This window comes from Lepisma saccharinum, chromosome 26, assembly GCF_977018435.1.
Source record: "Lepisma saccharinum chromosome 26, izLepSacc3.1, whole genome shotgun sequence".
NCBI classification, from domain to species: domain Eukaryota; kingdom Metazoa; phylum Arthropoda; class Insecta; order Zygentoma; family Lepismatidae; genus Lepisma; species Lepisma saccharinum.
This window is the reverse complement of record NC_139254.1, coordinates 34,534,280-34,555,106: the sequence shown is the minus strand read 5'-3', so window position 1 is coordinate 34,555,106 and position 20,827 is coordinate 34,534,280. Positions and strand designations below refer to the sequence as shown.

The 20,827-nt window shown below is 36.3% G+C and overlaps 1 protein-coding gene across 1 annotated transcript in view; it reads right to left on the bottom strand.

Moving 5' to 3' along the window:
- LOC145979622 (alpha-tocopherol transfer protein-like) overlaps positions 1-19,473 on the bottom strand; it is a 52,100-nt gene extending 32,627 nt beyond the window's left edge. The window contains exons 1-2 of the mRNA XM_083112588.1: positions 19,375-19,473; positions 2,939-3,120 (exon numbers count right to left, since the gene is read on the bottom strand). Coding sequence (XP_082968714.1) covers positions 2,939-3,113 — 175 coding nt within the window. The 5' untranslated portion in view covers positions 3,114-3,120; positions 19,375-19,473. The remainder of the gene's footprint in view (positions 1-2,938; positions 3,121-19,374) is intronic.
- Between the last annotated feature and the right edge of the window lie 1,354 nt (positions 19,474-20,827).

Sequence of the window (20,827 nt, the reverse complement as noted above, 5' to 3'; positions counted from 1 at the left end):
AGTACTTCACTGTTAGCTCGCGACCTCGCGAAGCGGGTTGTATTGTTTTGTGTGTTCCGTTATTAAATAACACATTTTGTAGAGCAGTGAATAAGCATGATCTAGAAGCATTCATGTATTCTCAATACAGTCATGTAATAATGCTGTTCTCAAGAAGAATGGTTGTTCTGATAAACACTTCAGTGTTGGACTAACATCAAAGGCAAAGTGTATTCGGAAGAGAACAGAAACACTATGTAGCTAAGCCATACCGAGATTAGAATAATTATTACCTTTTTATTTCATTCATGTATATGATGTATCATTCGTGTGATCCATACTTTGCTTAATAATAATAATAATAATAAGAAGAATAACATAATATAATAATATAATTAGGCCTAACCTATTTCTAAGGAGGGGCGGGGGTAAACACCTACTTGGGATCTCCCATTTTCGGACAAAAAAATTATGGTCACCCTATCCTGGCCGCGGTGGCTCAGTCGGTAACGCGTCTGACTACCATGCTAAAGGTCCCGGGTTCGATCCCCGGCCGGTTCAAATCCGGGAACTTTTCTAACAGTGGAAGCGGCCCCGGCGCCTACCCAGCGTCGAATAACATGGGTACCTGGGGGAAACCCTGGGGGGTAAAGGCGGTCAGGGGCGTGATGCTGATCACATCTCCCCCACTCACGACCGGATCAAGAAAGTGTGGGGCGTTACCCCCACACCCCCTATACGCCTTCATGGCGTGGTGCTATGCACAGGGGAACACTTTACCTTTTTTATCCTTCTTGCACACATAGATAATCATCTCCTCCACACATTTTTACAGATTTGAATTTTTTCGACATGCCTCACAAGCTCGTACTTAAACACTAGATTCTAATTCAGTACCAATATCACTTTTCGTCGAAGACTAAGAGAGGCCATTATTGGTTATATTATTGTACATACGTCCAATTCCTTGCGAGGCCGAGAGATCGGGAGAAGTGTGGCGGGCGGCGCTAGCGGAGATGCCGACATTTTAGACCAGTAATGTCCCACTAATTTTTATGGACATATCTGTAGCATGCATATATTTATATTGCAAAACATGCAGTAACCTGTGTTATAAGAGTTGTTCAAAGTAATGTCCACTTACATTCACATATTTCTGGCATCGTATGATGAAATTTTGATTCATACCTCTTCCGTAATTCTTCCAAGTTCTGCTTAATATTGTCTTTCAGCTCGTCGAAACTACGAGGGTTATTTCGGTAGACTCTATTTTGACAAACCCGCCTCATGTAAAATGCGGCGTAGAGGTTTGTTTGGAGAGCGTTCTAACGTTGCCCCAATTATTTCGTCGAGTTTTTCTTCGGTTACAATCCGTCTTTTTTGCTTAGGATTTCTAAAATTTAACGATCCAGTTTCTCGTAATGTAAGGACTAGACGTCTAACCGTCTGTCTAGCTGGAGGTGAAACGCCAGGGAATTTCTGTACAAATTGCCTACACACGTCTCGACACGAGTTTGTTTTCACGTGTCATACATATTTATTTTTTGTTCTAACGTGAACTTTGTGGCTGGAATTTCAAATGCCTCACTTACAGACAACGTACACACACTAATTACACAAAGAAGTAGCACGGCAAGTAAACAAAAACCACACTATTTCACAAAGTACGAGATTAACACGCTCTTGGTTCAAGGTCTGTTCCTCATTCCATTCGCAGCTCTGTCCAGGGCACCTGTAGTCGCGAAGAAAAGAACAACTCAAGCTCGGAGCTTTCAAATTGCAAACAATGCTCACGAAAACCATTTACTTTTAACGATTTAGTCTGCAACGTAATCTTCATACAGTGTTGCACATTCGAAACCTCGAAACGATTCCGAGCGAAGCAAGACGCTTTCGAGGGTAAACTTATGCGGGACGTTACTGGTCGAAAATGTTAGCATCTCTGCTAGCACCGCATGCCACACTTCTCCCGATCTCTCGGCCTCGCAAGGAATGTGACTTTCAGTTGAGTTTGTTAGCTGCTGTTTTTGTTTCTTTGAAATGTATACACAATATTTTACTAATACTATGATACGGTAAAATACACAAGATATGTTGCCGGACTAGCCCAAAACCGGCCACTTCACCTTACATATAGTCAGTCCATCGCTTTATTTTTCTCTGCTCGCTGGAGGCACATGGTACAGTGTTTCGGATCCCGAATAGCCTATCTTAAAATTTACCCTGTTTCCATATTATCTGGGACCATTTGAAATGTGTCAGTCGGCTTCGCACCACTCTGTAGAAGTTTATTGGTGATGTATGGCGATATATACAACCCCTCTTAGTGCATAAATTCACAGACACAGACACACACACAGGCAATACAAGCTGCGCGCTTTGAAAAAATGTGGATCTGTCTATGCTAGTAAATGCCAACAATATTTTTTGTGCAAGATATTGTAGCTAGCAAATATATATAATTTATGAAATTGTTTTGAGTTTTTATGCTCTTAAGTATTTCTACCTTGCTAAAGTAATTGAAAATATATTTTAGCCTTTATACAAACTGCGTTTCTTAGTAATAATTTGAGCACATGAACAATCGTCCTTGCTCATCTAGAAACCCAATGTAAATATTTTAATAAAGTGCATCATTAATGAAATGCCTGATTACTTTCAGGACATTTACTTTGCACGATAGAATAACAAAACAACGAAACGTTTCGTATCAACACAACATTTTAATATAATTCAAAGTATCTTATTACTTCTCAAAATTCAGAGTTACTCAAGATATGAACTTTAAAGATATTGCCCACAAACATATTCAGCAAATATCAGAGCTGATTGTGACACGTAAATGATAGTAAAGCGATAAAAGTTTTAAAAAAGGGCAAAAACATACTAAACACAGAATATATATATATATATATATATATATATATATATATATTCGTATTGTTTTCTTCCTACTTACCTAATACCTTGGCCCTTAGTATGGCAATGTTTCTCTTCGCAAGGCTTGGAGTTTCTCCTACTTCAGTCTCAGCCTTCTTCAGCCACTGGTTGGGCATGTGGTACTCGAAACGCCTCGTCGCGAAAACAGACTCGTCTCGGTTGAAATTCACGAACGCTGGATCCTGTTGTCGCATGGCGAAACTGTCCAAAACACAAATATAGATTTAGATTACATGGATATCCACTTTAGGTTAGAGACGGAATATATCAGTAATACTAATGTATTTAAGATTACAAACAATTTTATTTACAATATATAATTTATTTACCTACATAAATTATCAACAAAAAAACAATTTCATGAGTGATGGTAGACTTGATACGTTTAAGCCTATATTATTTATTTATTAAACGTATTATTATATTTATTAATAATAACTTAATACTCAGCGGTGAACGATGAGACTCGGTGAAGTACACAGACTCATCTCAGGTACAGGGATAGTGTTAGGAAAAGACAATATTCACAGCACAGAGAAATAAAACCACATTGCTGCAGTAGATAAACTAAAAAGTTTTATTTTTTATTTATGGCAATTATAATGCGAATATACTGGAGACGAAGGTGACGATTTCGCTTTGTCGATGAATTGACTCAACTAAAAACGCATTAACTCAATGCGTGGCTATCGACATGCCTATGATCACATAGACCTAGCTTGCGCCCGGAACTACCACACCAAAAGATATGCAATAATAACTGAGCCAATATTTGCTCTTTAGCCTTTAATTCCAAATTAATCGTTAGGCTACCTTTATTTCTTAACGAATAATGGATGCAGTATTGTACATAGCATCAATGCATGGACATCGGCATACCTATGATCACATAGGCTTAGCTTGCAACCCGAACTACCATATCAAGATTTTTGCACAACACCGAGGAGTTCTTTTTAAGTATAAAATCTTCGACGATCCGTGGCAAAAGTGTGATATTTCTTATGCGATATCCTCGCTTTTTATACTATTTTCGAGAACACAGATTCAAGTACAGATGAATCACTCACTATTTACAAAGGATACTATCAACAAAACTGACATCTATACATGTTTAGAAATACAAATTCGTATAGTGCACTCTCGCAAACATGAAGATACATTAAACTACTCATAATAGAGCATAAAATACAATAAACATTAAACAAAAGATATACATTACAAACGAGGTGCAATATTACATATAATAACACGGAAATTACGCTTTCTTTGCTCAAATGAATATATTAGTGACATATTTTAAAGTTGTGACGTCACATAAAAAATTTGGATCATATCAGAGTTAAACAAAATTCATGTACAGTGAGATCCATAAGTATTGCTCAGGAAATTGTCCATGACTATTTTAGTTGGTTTTTATCTTCATCCTACGTATTTTTAAGGACTGTATTTTTACGTATACTGCTTCAGAGGTTGTAAGCAGATTGTTTGGTGTTTTGTGTCAGATCTTGAAGCTCTCATTGCATAAAACAAGGGGAGTAAACGTGGTGATGCACAATTTGCCTGGTAATACTTATAGATCCCACTGTACGTAACATGTGTTGGATAATAAATAAAATTATTACACATTATTTGTATCATGTTTAAAGCTATAACAACACACAGTTTTTCATTTAATTCCTACACGCTTATTATCTATGCTTATAACGTAGTGACTTACACAGTATTAATGCGGGCTGTTCGGGATACCTTTCGGAAATCACACAAATACAAACATCTGTCCCTCGTAATATACTCCGCAAACAGCATTTTTGCAGCTACTGAAACTCTGATGCCTGAACCTTTGTGCTTGTGTTTCATGATTTGTGATTTATTACTTTCAAGTAATTGTCTCTATCTCATTGTCGTGATTGGAAGTGGCAGGAAAGCGGTAACAATTATAAGGAATGTAAATACTAAGGCAGAATTTATCTCGGTTTTCAATAACCTCTTACATTTTCATAAACTCAAAATCAAATCGCAATTAATCAAATGAGGAAAACAACAAACGTGTTGGTTATCGTGTTCAATTCCCATCAAAATCATTTGAAAGGATTCCAAGCTTTACATGTTCTAAAGTGCAAGGTAGGGGAGAGCGGGGTCAATTGTAACATTTTTGACAAATGATGCATTTTCTATGAAACTATTTATCTTTGCAGCGTGAAAATCGGCATGGAAACACTGCAATATGTTGTTAGTGATATTATGCAATCACGATCCCGCCATATATAGTATGCTAATCATAATTAATGTTTTAAAAATGTGTGACAAATGTTACAATTGACCCTCGCTCGGGGGCAAATGTAACACACTACTGGGGCAAATGTAACATACTAACATTTACCAGAAATACAATTTATTTTTTTGCTGGAAATAACATGTACCCTTACACAATGATTAAGAATTAGCTTAACTGTGCTTTCGTTAATAAGTAGGCTAATCGAACCATACCAGGTCCCAAACACTGTTTCTAACAAAGATATATCTGATCATTCTGACTGACAGTTATGACAAATGTAAAAGCTGTCTCCTTTGGTGCATTTCTCATGTGACCAGTTGTCACAAGTTAAGCACTGCACCCATTGCTCACCAGATGCGCTATTGAACCACTTCTCAAGGCAAACTAAACAAAACCATTCGTCGCCTTCAGTGCTGCTTTCCTTACACCTTCTTGCGCTTCTGCTTGCATATCTCTTCTTTTTTGATTGACGACTATCACTTCTGTCGAACAGCCTCCTTTTTACCTTTGCTGTTTTCTTGTCTCGATCTTTGCTGTGCCATAAGTAGTTCTTTTTCAGGTGTATCTGTCCATATAGCACTTTTCTTTCTTCTCCTTCCAAGGTGCCCCTCTCATGAGAATTAATTTCTCCAACTTGCTTGTTTCCCTTTGGTGCGACCATCTTGTCTGGCTTAGGGGCTGTTGATATGCCTGTTTCTTCGACATTGTAGATGTCTTGAGATTCGAATTGATATTGCTCCAAAACCTTCGATAGGTTTTCAAAAAAAAAATAACATTCTCTTTATTAAAGTTCATAGCACGCGCTAAGGATGTTGACTCTGGGGTCCTTATTGCTAAAGTAGGATTTCTCTTTATAAATGCGGTAAACCAGTCTGCACCAGCCATTTGACGATCTGCCCAGGACTCTGGAAACTTACACTGATTTTGGTTTGCATATTGGTAGGCTAACTGTCTGATTTCTTTTGGGGTGAGTCCATAAAGTATATTTGCACATGTCTTTATATACTCAGTTAACTGGGTCTCCATGTAGGCAAAGAACACTTTATTGTGTGGTTTATAACCCATTACAGGATTCCCTTTTTCTTGTCTCTTCTTAACAAAACGAGTCAATGTCACAGGACAAATATTGTGCGCCTTTGCTGCGTGTCGGATTGAAACATTGCTTTCCAAAACTAACTTTGCAGCTTCTTCCATCTTATCTTATGAAAGGACTCGTTCGGTAGTTCTTTTTCTGTCTCTCACCATTCTGAAACATACAGAATGTAATAATTCAGGATGGTTGAACAATGTTTTATTACGTACGATGCAAGTGAATATTTTACATAAGAAACGCATAAGGGGCAATTGTAACAGTGTTACAACTGACCCGGTTATATTTGTTACATTTGCCCCATCCTGACGCCATATTGTTTGCTGGCTTGCAGCTACTAACCCCGACACCAGAAATTGATCACAACTATCTTAACAAATACATCAAATATTGTGTATTGCGATGATATATACACAAACCTTGATCAGACGACATCGTAAAATCACTATTAAACAATAAAAATGAACCTTATGTTTTTACTTACGTGTTGAAAATTTGAAAAATTCCCAATAATAGAGGGAACAAACGCTACGTAAGCACCACCGCCACATGAGTCACTCCCAACTGACGTCTCCTTTCTACAGGTTTGAATAATTTTAAAAAATATCTCAGGAGAGCAGCACAGTAGCGATTGTTACATTTGCTCCGTGTTACAATTGACCCCGCTCTCCCCTACTTTTTCCTAAAGACAGGTGTTCAAATAGCTCATCTCAAATCCATAGGAAAAAAATAAAACCTAACAAAATCTTTTTTCTTTAAAAAACAAGGACCAGTTTTCATTAAGAGAAAAATAAAACGTTTTAGTACAAATATGACTACTTAAGCATGTCTTGTTGCATTTCATATATTTTATTTTTTGAATGAAACGCAATGGCAAAGTTTACGTTTTCATCAATTGTAAAGTAATAGCTTCATCCCTTTAGAACTTATATACACGTTCAAACAACACTATCTCTTTGTTTCCTGCTATTGATGACAAAATTTAGACATCTTGCTGGGGTCATTGGCCGCCTGATAGCAACGCGGAAGAAAGACGCCCCACAACTGAGCCACTAGGTAAGCTGTGATGCAAGACTTCTTGGAAAAAACTGTTTGTTGCTATTTTGATGCAATGTGAAAGGTCGTTCTATTTCTTCTCTTTCGTTTCTAATCTAAACGTGATTTTTTTTAAAGAAAAACTAGGACAAATTTAATTTCACGTTCGCACAACATATATGGGAACCAGGAAGTTTTCTGATCGTCTTTTTCTTTTTTATGTTCTAACATATTCCAACATAACTTACTAGGTCAAAGGAAATACCAGTATCCTCGCCATCAAAACCTTCCGTATAATATTTTCTTACAAATCCTGAAACATGTTGTATTGCGAGACTATTATCGTTAATGGAGCGTTTGTTCCGGGCTGTCTACTAAGGCCACCGGATTATGTTATAGATACAAAACATTCGAAACATTACTAGTGTAATTTCTGCTTTAAATTTAAAACTCGGGGAAAAAATAATAATTACATTTAGAAAGTGTTTAACGGCATTGGTATTTCTACAAAGTGTTATATCGGACATATGTAAATTTATTTGGTGTGTTTTTATATAGATAATGTCACCTGACAACAATCAAACCGACTTTTGTTATGTATGTATAGTGTATAGTTTCTATCTGTATTGAAACAGATTGATTCAAGATCTTGAACATTTCAGAATCCTTGATAAAATCCTGCCTGAAAACACCCTGCAAGAGCTTTTTGCTTCCTGGATTTCATATGGTGTTTGTGATAGGTGGATCCACGTTTTCATGGGTCACCCACAACTTCTAAGAAATTACACTATTTTTCCCCCCCAACGTTTGGACAATTTGGATTACCGATAGACGCATTTATCTTCGCGCGTTGTCTGTACTAGTAAATGTTTCTTATGCGTCGGTTCTACTCCTTTAGTGTCGTTGGAAGTAGATATCCAATAAACCTGTGGGCTTTTGATTTTTTTGTTATATGAAGTCGCTTGTATAATTGCGACAAAGCAGGTGCAATTGATGGATATTAATTCAGCATTTATAATTCAGAAAATTGATGTCGTTTCCATCTGCTCATCCTAGACAATCCTCAAACCACCTGCATGGTGGTTTGAGGCGGATATTGAGACGGATATTAAGTGAGCCAATAAAAATGTTCTCATTCACTGCACAGTGATACAAAATGCCAATAAGATCGGCAGAAATACTAACGTTTGCTTGTCGTTAACGCAGAAAAAATGGACTGTCCTCTAAACATATAAATGGGGCAGCAAACTACCAAAAAAGTAACTCTCCAAGTTCTTCTTGTCGGGCGGCAAGGTAGTCTTTTGTGAAAATGGATTTATCATACTGTTTTGCACAAATACTTTTTGATTGTTATTTGTAGCAATTATTTTTTGCCAGACAGCATCACTTCCCACTAAACCAGAGAAAAAGATCCCAGGCCTGAATTTTACAAAAAAATACTTTTTATGTATGTATATATATGTTGAACTTGAAAATACAAGAGTCACAAAGTTTTAGTGCAGTTCTGCAGTAAAACATTTTAAGGAAGCTTTTAGTTGTTTTTCCTTCTACTACTGTACACTCTGAGTAGAAAGTAGTCCTGAAGAAAGTAGCCACAGAAGTAAAATCCGAGATAATTAAGAATTTTGCCGGGAACATAATTCCAAGCAAATTTACATTTGCAACCAACTTACAGGAATAAGGAGAAGGAAAGGCATGGATATCTAAAATAGATATTGATAGATTGATTGAGTTGGTGTTTTTAAGTCTACCTTTTGCATAGTAAGGATAATCGGGACTTGGCCTACAGTTTGAAGTGGGATCAGAACCAATATTTGCCTCCTCCGGTTATCAAACCTGGAAACCCTTGATTACAAGGCGACGACGCTACGATTGCGCCATCAGGGAGACCCAGCAATAGATATTATTTAATGCCTTAAATGACGTTACTTTAGCTTGAATTTGGTTGCAATATTTGGTTTTTCTGCTTTATTGTATATAAGAACATTTTAACGAAACTTTTAGCTATTTGTGTTTCTTTTATTATTATTTAATCAGCTAACTACTCCGCCAACTAGGTCGGCAATATCGAAAGAGAGAAGGGAAACCGTATCATAACCTCTGAACTTCATATCGTCATATTCATTTGTAAATATAGATAGTCAATATGCTGATTATGCTTTCCGCATTTCTTTGTTATCTAATTTTACAGTTAATCTTAAAGTTAAGATAATTTTTGTTGCCAAAAATACCTCCGGAAGATAGTATAAGAATGAGAAACACCACCCTCCAAAAAGTAACAAAACAAGCTACTTATACAGAAGATGTTCATTGATTCATTGATACAATCCAAGTATTCCATGTTAATATATAGTATTTTAATGACTTAAAACTTTATGTACCAATCCTGATATTACTAAGAAGATTAATGCAACACTAAAGTAAATACCAGAAACCTGTAAGCATCATCAAATGGCTTCATTATTTCTTCCGAAAAATAATGTTTATGTTTGTTACTAGAATAATGCAAAAAGTGAAGCATTATCACTCTGGATGGACTAATTGGTTTGTTTCTGAAAGTCAAAGATATAACACATAATCTCAAGCGAAGGATATATCTTCAAAATGCGGCCTCAACCTGGGCGAAATTTGAAGGGAGAGTGGAGGAGATTTATTTGTCTTGAAAGAAAGTAAAACTGGTCTGTAGTTATTAATTATTATTCCTGCAAAAATGGATGTATCCTCTTCTATATTTTCAATACAATATTGATAATTGCAGCACTATTTATCATTTTAAATTGTAATTCATTTGAATAACAATATAGTTAAATTTATTCTAGTGTGAATGTACAAGTAATTAGTGACGATATATTCCAGCAATTGGGTAACTGCAAGCACAACTTGTTCATCTAAGTAATAATGCAATTTTTCCCATTGAACAAAATATTACCGAAACAGAAGTTCACATCGCTCTGTTTTGACATTTAGCTATCTACCACACACAAGTAAATTCTTCGTTTGCCATTAGAATAAGAAAAGGAACAAAGTGTAACATTTGAGCACATTAATTAAAAGCGAAATGCCATTTTTATTATTCATAAATAAAACTACTTTACAACTTACACCTTGTAGTAATTAAAGATTGTTGGCTTCGATCTCTTGTAGAGAAACGTTGCATATTGGTTCGGATCCCACTTTAAACTGAGCATTTTTATTAGCGATTTTTCTTGCTCATCTAAGAATTGATTATATCGTTTTTCCCCCTTAGCCTGTATTCCACTTATTTGCAAGTAAACGTTTCATCTTTATTTAGGTTCTTACTTTATTATTTTATTCTATATGTTATTGTATCCATTATATACTTATTTTTTTGCTTATCTGTGTATGAATTGAACTTATCAAACTTACACATCCACAATATTTATTCTATTCAAATAAATAGTTAAGACTTGCTGGAACATGCAGTGTATTGTTTTGTCACTTATAATTAAAGTCTAAAGCTGTTTTTTTAAGAATAATAACTTAAGAACTGGACATACTAAACGTGGTTGTACTTAACCCGTGAGTAACGTCTTATGTGTTGTCCACTGAAATATCACATGTTACATCATGCTAGTTCACAGGCAATCATTCTCTGTATTCTTCTAATTTGTATGAACATACAAAGTTAATATATGATTCATAATCTCAATAAATAATAAGCAGGATTCTACGCTAACTTTTCAATGTAGTACCAGTGCCGCAGGAACGTTTTCAATTTGAGGGGTACAAAATTCAACCTCCAAACACACACACTATATACATATAGTTAGTTAGGTAGTTCGTGTGTGTGTGTGTGTGTGTAGGGGGAGAGAGAGAAAGAGAGAGGGGGCATGAGAAAATCCATTATAGAATAGCATACATGAAGAACTTGCTTTATAATGGAAAGTTTGGATATATCATTTTTTTATTTTTTTTAGAATTTATGGTTTCAAAACAGGTAACAACTCCGAAACATGTAACGTTCGAAACCTCCATCTTGGCTCATTTGGAATAGAAAGTAAGAAGTTTGTAATGTGAAAGTCAAGAAAAGACATGCAATTATTCATTTTAGTGCAGTGTGCGATTTGAAGGGAATTTTCATGGGAGGGTGATTTCCCCACCCTACCCTATATCTTGACTGATCCATGAATGACACATCCCAATCGGGGATAATTATTTCGCATTCATTGGATTCGTAAACTATAGGTGTTAAATACATCATACTAATAGAGTTTCAGTTCAGTTAATTTTAGAGCCCTATAGCTGTATATAAAAATATCGTTAAGCATTTTAGTCTTTTTAGATGCCATGTGTTCGGTTTTTCTCAGACTTCTAGAGAGAGTTCCACCAGCACTTTTCATCGAATAATAAAACTGTGCCAACATTTTTTTCATGTATGTTGGGTTTCTTCGTCCTTTAATGTTGTTCGAGCACTTGTTGAAAGTACAGTGTTATTGTTGTGTCAAAGAACTAAACTGAGTCGTGATGATTCCCGATTAACTCACGTGAGTTCCAGATTTGAAGGGCTGATAAATCATTTGACAAAGTGGTTATTTATAATGATTTGGTTTTTTTTTTTTTAAGAAACTCTACAAGTACTTGATTGATATATTTTATTTTACTTATATTTTTTCTGCCAACCGTGTGCAAGAACAAAGATGAGGATGAATGGTGATAAGATGAAACTGGCGAAGGACAATAAAAGATACGGACACATAAGACGCAACAGAATCCCAACAGAGGATTATACTGGCTGCGAGTTGAGACGCCAGAGCCTCGTTAGTCTGAAACTAAGTTGCACCTGGAAGTGAGGCTCTTATTTGGATGTCCCTAGAAAGGGTCACTCCTTACATCCCGCTCTACAAGTACTGTAAATAATATACAGGGTGGTCCAAAAGAACGGAGAAACCCAAATAAAATGACATACTGTTCCGCAAAACTAACACTGTACGTTTATAATAGGGCTGGGGGAAATGTTAACTGGCATATGACGACAGTGGCGGCGCCAGGATTAATTATCTGGAGTGCTGAGGGGCGTGCGGAATAAAATTTAGGGTGTGCGATGTTGAAAATAAAGAAAGCATGAAATATGCATGCATGTTTTAACAGAGTCACAACCACAAATGTTTGTCTGGGGGAGGGGGGAAATACCAGGATAAACGTCCCAATAATAATAATAATAATAATAATATTATTATTAGCAGTAGTAGTATAGTGGTAGTAGTTGTAGGAGTAATAGTAATAGTAGTAGTAGTATCAAATACATTATCTTCGAAAATCACGCAAAAGGGGAGAGGTCGGTGGTAAAGCAAACGATTTGAAATATTTTTTGAACACGTTCAATTTTACATTAGCTAATAGTTTAAAACAAGCACAGAAAATGTATTTTTGAAAGACTGAAGATGCATGACATATATAATTCTTTTTATACCTATGGCATGTATAACTCTCATGTACAACATATGTTTTACACATTTCAAACAAGAAGCGTCTTAGAAATAAGAAAATACCATGCAACATGTTAACACTAAATTGTGTAGTATTCCAAGTTTCATTAATACGTACATCCGTGTATATAACATACGTATTATTTAAATGCATTACATAATCAATTCATGCGTCTTATAAAAAACCAACACCAAGAATTTTATAAATCTCTCAAATGTGCGGCCTTCATTTTATCCAAACTATTTTTCATGCATTTTTAACCAAAATGAATAGCAGTAACAGTCTGAAATACGTAGTTAGCCTTACTTCTCTCTCTGGTAATTTACAGAAAAAATGATATTGCTCGCTTCGCTTGAAAGAAAATTTTGAGGTCGAAATTATTGCAAACTGAAAACAATATTAATTTAATAGGGCGCCGCATTCTGTCTTTTATAACGTTTTAATTTAGATTGTTTACCGACCCTTAACTACCGCTCTGAACTTATACGAAATTACGAAGAAAAATGTACGAAATGTATTTTTATTTGCATAAAATTTGAAATCGAGGATGGCAATCGCCTCTCTCTGCCATCCCCCCCCCCCCCCTGGAGGTGCCATTGGCCGTCTGGAAGAAAAAATAAAGAAATTCATGAAAACCAATTCCATCTTGAGTATCATTTTGTCCTGCTACTCTTAAATTCTGCTAGCCTTGCTTTTTACTTACTTCAATGTTTGCCTCCTTGCCCCCATAGAATTGATTTCGGAATTTCGGACCAAGATTGCGGCGGAAATGCCCCTCTCCACCTGTAGTTTCGCTACTGGCTATCTTCCGTCTGCCCCAGATGCTGCTTTGTCAGTACAAAACGCGAAGTGCAACTTCATCTTTGTTAAAATCCCCTTCTGCTCTTTTTAAGAGTATTATACTCTTTTAGAGGTTCATCTACTCTAAACTCTTTTCAATTTTCAAAAATCCCCAAATATACTCTTTTCCATAAAAACAAAGGTAAATATGATATTGAACAACATATAAAATCGAAGTCTCACACAGAATATACATCGGTTTCTGAGACAGGTAAGTTGAATAGTTTCTTCAAGTGTATTGATGGATACAGTAAGTCAATATGGTTTTGAAACTAAGGTTGTTGGATTTGTAGTAGATAATGCACCATTAAATTTTGGTAGCATAAACAAGATAACATCAGGAAATAAAAATGTGCAAAGAGAGTTGGAGTTCAGATTAAGAAAAAAATATTTTGCCTATTGGTTGTGGGGTTCATATTCTACAGAATGCAATTTCTGTACCATGTGCGAAAATAATACCCACAGATGTTCAGAACTTGGTTTTCAAAATATACGATCATTTTAGTATTTTTACTGTGAGAACAGAAAATTTGAAAAGATTCTGTGAAATTATTGGGTGCCATTATGAGGGTTTAAATTTTTAATTTAATTATACGTCAGTATGAAGCGATAAAGGCCTATTTTTTGAGTGAGGAAACTGCCCCAATTTCTATTGTCAATTTTTTTCAAGATGATACAAGTGAACGAACTATGGCTATATTTTCTGCATGCACAACTACTCCTGTTATACTATACTATATTAAAATTTGAAATGTGTGATATAACAATAATTGTAGTTTCTGTTTAATATTTTCAAATCCTACAGAATAAAACAGAACGTTTTCTCATTCTCAGCAAAAAGTTTACTTATGAAACTTGTAATAGAAGGGAGTATGAAGGAGGAATATGCATACTCTATTTCAAATTGGTTTTATTGTGAAGTGGTAAAATACTTAGAAACATGGTCACTTAGTTTTTTTTTAAGATCTCAAGAAACTGAGGTATTTACTCCTTGACTCAAGAGTTTCCTATAAACAATTTCAAGAGTCATTTTCATATATCCATCAACAAGCAAAACATATTTCAAATTCATTGGAATTTAATGATAATGATATTTTTGACACTTGATGTTCAATTTCAAAAGCTGTTGAAAAACATATTGAAGACTGGGGGGGGGGGGGGAGAAAAGAATGATGGGTAAGTGGAGGTCAGTGTATAAATATTTAGTGGAGGTTGGGTCAAATTTAAAAGTGATTGTGCCTGTAATAAAATTCTTGTTTACTCTACTCTGCCTGGTACAAATGTTGATTGTGAGAAACTCTTCAGTGTCATTAAAACTTATTGGCGAGAGGAAAAACGTACACTCCTGGTGTCAACACTAACAAGTAATGAAAGTGAAATTTAATGTGGACATGACCACAATTAAGGACGATTTATAGGTACATACTCAAGAAAGCAAAATCATCCCAGAAGTATGAATGACGGTGCTCCTTGGTGAGAAAGTATTTGTAATTAGCTAATTACATTAGACCCATAAGTAATTTGAATCTGTAGAGTGTAGGGCTATTTTATAGCGGCTATAAATGAAACAATAACAAATAGCCACCCTTATTTTGGTTTTATTTTTATGTTTTGTGCATGCGCACCTTCAACCTTTAGACTATACTCTTTCTGGTCAACAAATATCTGGTCACCCTACGCACTATACCCATTAACGAACTTGAACGTTTCTTTGCCAACTTTGTGCTCCTTGGAAAAGTCTGAAATGGTAGTACTTTACTAAACATGTTACATAGAACATATAGAATGTGCTAATAGTTAAAAGTACATGAAATTTTTGTTCCTGTTAGACTTGGAGAATAGAGGATCAAGTAGGCAGGCAAGAAAACCGTTTAACAACAATGCCAAAGAAAGAACTGACTGAGCTGTACGCAAATATCGAAAAACACAAACAGGCCACTTAAAACAAAATAAGGAACAATTCTTAACAACAATACTGACGAAAGAAAAGACAAGGGCATCTGATCTTTACAGACACTGGAGACAGTACAGGAAAATATACGCGGTTTCTCTTTCAATGCTTGGCTGTTGAATACAATAACAGCGGTCTCACTACAATACCTAACATTCAGGCGCTCAATGTGACTACGACATATGACACTGTAAGAGTTAATGTTTTCAACATAGGTTTTGAATAGAAGGTGCTGAAGGGGGTGCGGAAGAAAATTAGGGTGTGCGGAAGCACACCTTTGCGCCCCCCTGGCGCCGCCCCTGTATGACTATGGCAGCCGCTATCGGTTGTCTCGATCAATTACAGTGTGACGCATCCATTGGAATGAGTGTACGACACAGTAATGATGCTAATATTTATGTTAGTGGGAAGTTAAAAAAAAAAAAGACAGAATGTGCGATATTTTTTATCTGACAACTCACATTGGGTAGAAACTGTCTCATAACGTTCCTATAGTATGGTGGCGCTCCGTCCTGTTGAAAACAAATGTCCGGGTTAAGTACCTTCTTTCGTAAGCAAGGATGAAAAAAGCCTGTTCATTTGACAAATCAAAGTAGCCCTCAGAATTTAAGATCCCGTCGATGAAAAATGGACTAACCAATAGCGTTCCCCACATCACACCACACCATTAACTTACCAGGGATGACCATTCGGCTGGATTCTGTTTTGGAATTGTATCAATATCTACAACTCAATGTGAAAGCGGGTTCAGTGAAATGAATCCAATCTTAACTGATCAGAGAAATCATTTAGAAATTAAAATACTTTTAAACCTACTTTTTCTTTTGATAAATGGACCTCCAGTACATTGTTTCGATGCCAAAAAAAGGATCAAGTCTTTCCATCACATTGACTTTGACAAAGCAACTGGCAAACATCGAACCGCAGGAACAGTCTCAATCATCTGTCTATTTGGCTGATGTATATAATTTTCTTGTAGTTTCATTGTAAAATTGAACATCGAATGTTGTTGATTTGGATGTTGATATGAGTTCCATTCGATATCAAAATTAGATTTTATGCAATTCACTTCCAATTATGAGCATACTTAACACACAGGTAAAAAGAAAGTGCATGTTTAAATGATTGGAAACCTATGATTCTAGGTTGATTGATTGATTTGGTGTTATAAGTCCAATTTATGCACAGTGAGGCTAATCTGGACTGGGCCTACAGTTTAAAGTGGATTCGAACCAATATGTGCCTCTACCGGTATTGAACCAGGGACCCCTTAATGACAAGGCGACGACTATACCACTGCGCCATCGGGGAGGCCGCTATGCTTCTGGAGAACTACTAGCAAACATCTATAATCTTACTGAGATAGTAAATCCACTAAGTTCATCCACACGGGCTTATTAATTTTTTTTTCATCTTAGGGGGTGTTAGTTTCCATTTATGGTTATGTAAGGGTACATTTAGTCAATTTTTATCTTTTGTGAGAAATTTTAGGGGGTGTTGATAAAATTTGGGGGGATGTTAGGGGTATTGGAGGTGTGGATAAATCACTGTACATCCCTCCCTCTGATAAAATCTCATATCGCACCCTACTTTACAATGTATGAAACACCGCTTTTCCATTTCTGTCCAGCTAGAACTGGTATAGAGATGAGACGAGTGTAGACTTGTCAAAGCATCGCATTGGAATGAAATCCTTACTGTTCTCTTTTGTGCTTGTTCTCATCTCGGCCTCTACTCATGTTTGTGTCAAAACTTATTCTAGATTCACTTTATGCTCAGGCCTATTTGAAAAATTCGAAAGAAAATAAGGTCAATCGTATATACTTTTCTGAAGCCGATTGATTTGAATCAATCAACAGACTACGGCATTTGCCAGTATAGAGTAATTTCTAGAAACTAAACTTTAGCTTTTTCCATGGGTTCAAACTAATTTCAAACAATTTTCACATTCTTAAAAATATTTTCAAGAGCACAGTTTAAGTGAACTAACTGGTTTCACAATGTGCTAAAAAAGCTTTACAGTGGCTTGAATTATTTTAAAAAGGAAGCTATTGCTTGTAAACAATATAGCCTATACTTTTTGGTTGAGCTGTTATAAAGTAGGTTATTTTAACAGCATCACTTTGCGTCTGCCAAATTATGTAAAAGGGGGGGCTGGTACAATTCGGATTTGAGGATTATGGGGGTACTGTAGCACCCTCCAAAAATTTGTTGGGTACAATGCATCCATGTACTTCCGCCCACCCCTTTTCATTACTGCGCTAATGAATACTACCTAGCTAGGTAGCAATTACAGGTTATCACCAATTCATAGTACTAAAATAACATAACTTACAATTAAATTTCAGCAAGCACTGACTAACGGACAACAAAGAATGGTGAGCTATCTACTTTTTTTAAAAAAAACGTATTGAATAACTGGGAGCAAAGACAACTTATTTTATCAGAATATGGAGTATTTTACGGTGCTATTGTTTCGCATCAGGTTTATTAAGATACATAGTATCCTAATATCGAAAATTCTTTACGTTAGCTAAAATGTAATTGTAGATATTGAATAATCATGTAAAATTACACATAGACATGTATGAGCACCAATTCATTATTGACAAGTATAATTTCAGTGTGTACGTTGAACATGAAAAAAAATGCACATCCCTCACTGTGGTCTCCAGAGTGGTTACTTAAGAGGGGTAAATTTTCACATGTCAATTTGCTCCGTGAATCACGGCAGAAACATGAGGATAGGCACAATTAATTATGGATGGATGTGGACATCTACTGCAAATTATTAACGCTAGTAAACCCAGAAATAAAAAAGACATTACTCATCCAACATCAAGGAGATCCTGTGCAAAATTTTGCCAAGATTGATCGTTTTGTTTGAAAATAAAGCTCCAGCCCATCCGTCTTTCAGTTCACGCAATACGTCAAACTTTCCGTCCACACGTAATGTTTTGCTTGATCCATCTGGCATGATAACGCGAAACTGACAATAAAACATTACGTGTGGCCCAGGCTTTAGTCTCATGTTTGTTAGACTGAAGTGGTTCAACTATTCAGCAGTTAGCTAGAACTGGTGGCAACGCAACGTAAAATAAGCATGTCAATCAATCGGTAAATACCTGAAAATTTCTTACATGAAACTTTTTGAACTTCTGAAAATTTATTTGAGTTTGTTTACTACTCAATCGAACAAGATTGATTTAGTTTATTTTACTTCACGTTTTGTGCCTCTTGGCTAATTTTCGAAGATGGGGATGAGTGATGAAATGATGAAATTGATGAATGGACATTCATAAACAATCAGACCCAGGCGGGATTCGAACCCGGGACCCTTGGCGTCGCAGCGCGATGTGCTAACCACTTTTTTTTTTTGAAAAATAAAGCCCCTAAGCGGAAGCTTCCATCATCACACTTCATTTACTCGTATCATTTCACTCAAATTTCTATTTCAGGACTTTCAAGACAGACAATCACAAACATCCATGTCCGAGCCGGGATTCGAACCCGGGACCCCTGGCGTAGTAGCGCGATGTGCCAACCACTCCACCACGGAGGTCGACACCACTCAGCCACAGGGTCCGGCTAATCGAACAAGAGAAGTAAACCAGAATTGCCTTATCGATTAGGCTTTTGACATAGTATAAAGACTAGGGATTAATTGTTCAACATGAAAAAGGATTTTTTTTATTTTATACCAAAACGTTAACAACATTTGTACATGTAGCATTTCTCACATGCAATTACCATTATAGAAGATTCGAAGGTGAATGTTTTTGACACGAAATCAGGTGGTAAGTAATTTAAACATACCTTGAAGTATGTCCGAGGTCTGCAAGAAAAATTTAAGCAACAGCCGTTCCTTGTAGGAAGAGATATTTTTCCCTTTCACTCCGTCGACTATCAGGAGAGCTGGAGACTGCCCATCGGTTGTCTTCACAATATACTGCCACACGGAAACGCAGGTCCAGTGCCTTGGTGCTTGAACCTAAAACCTCTGACACAGTTATGAGAGCTGAGGGCCAGGCGGAGTTTTCCGGTTGTCCGAAGCTCCAGACGCTGGGAAGGTGCTCTTAATGACTCGCAGCATCCGTCGGTCAAATGTCAGTGTTACGGCCAAAGTCCACGCGCCCCGGTAAAAAACAAAGGCTATTCCATTCGCAATGTATCCATGTGATTGGAATAGACAGATCACGCTACGGAAGTTACACTTTGTGGAGCGTCGTGGACAATTTGGGTTTTTCCTTCCTTCTTTATCGGTCCCGGGCTCATACCCGGTGAAAGCCGATCCCACTTTAAACTGTAGGTCCTGTTACGATAAGCATATCTGTGCATAAAGAGGACTTAAAACAAAAACTCAAACTCAAACTCCCTTCTTATATACTTCTTAGCAGAAGGTAACAGTAATATATTTGAATACATATAATGCATCCATTCCGGTAAGGTTGAAACCGAAGAGTTATTACTGAGTGCTTTATAACCGACAAAAGTTTCACATTGCAGTATTGAGTAACACATTATTTAGAGAAACGCAAAACGAAGCCAACAATTTTACGTTTACGTAGGCACATTCACGTAAATAAATGGAAAACACACACCTGCAGGGTCGTAGCCAGACTCGTGATGTTCCGAGAGCAGACAAATTAAGTAGGACCTCCTACGTAAATTTTAGTATATGGGCTGCTAAATGTTATTATCTTCACGTTATTAAAGATGTGCTTATTTGTTTTTGACGAATGCTAGAGACTAAAATTAGTGGTGTGTGTGGACATAATAACTAATACATTCTTTGATCATTAGCATATTAACCCGAGCTTTTACAGGGAGGCTGTCAGTTGTTAGCATATGCAGATGATGTAGACTTACTGGGGGATGATGTGAATACAATTAAGAATAATGCTAAAATATTTTTCAAAACTGCTAAAGAGATAGGTTTGGAAGTTAACAAAGAGAAAACTAAATATATGCTTACAGGCCGAAACCAAGTGTTAGGTAATAATCAACATCTAATTATTGATAACAACTCGTTTGAACCAGTTTCCAAATTCAAATAGTTAGGAGTAATATTGACAAATGAAAATAAATTGAGGAACATAAATTGAGAGTATTTGAAAATAAGATCCTTAGGAAAATCTTTGGACCTAAAAGGAATGAGGAGACAGGTGAGTGGAGAAGGTTACATAATTTAGAACTACATAATTTGTATTCATGTCCAGATATTATTAGAATAATTAAATCAAGAAGACTTAGGTGGGCAAGCCATGTG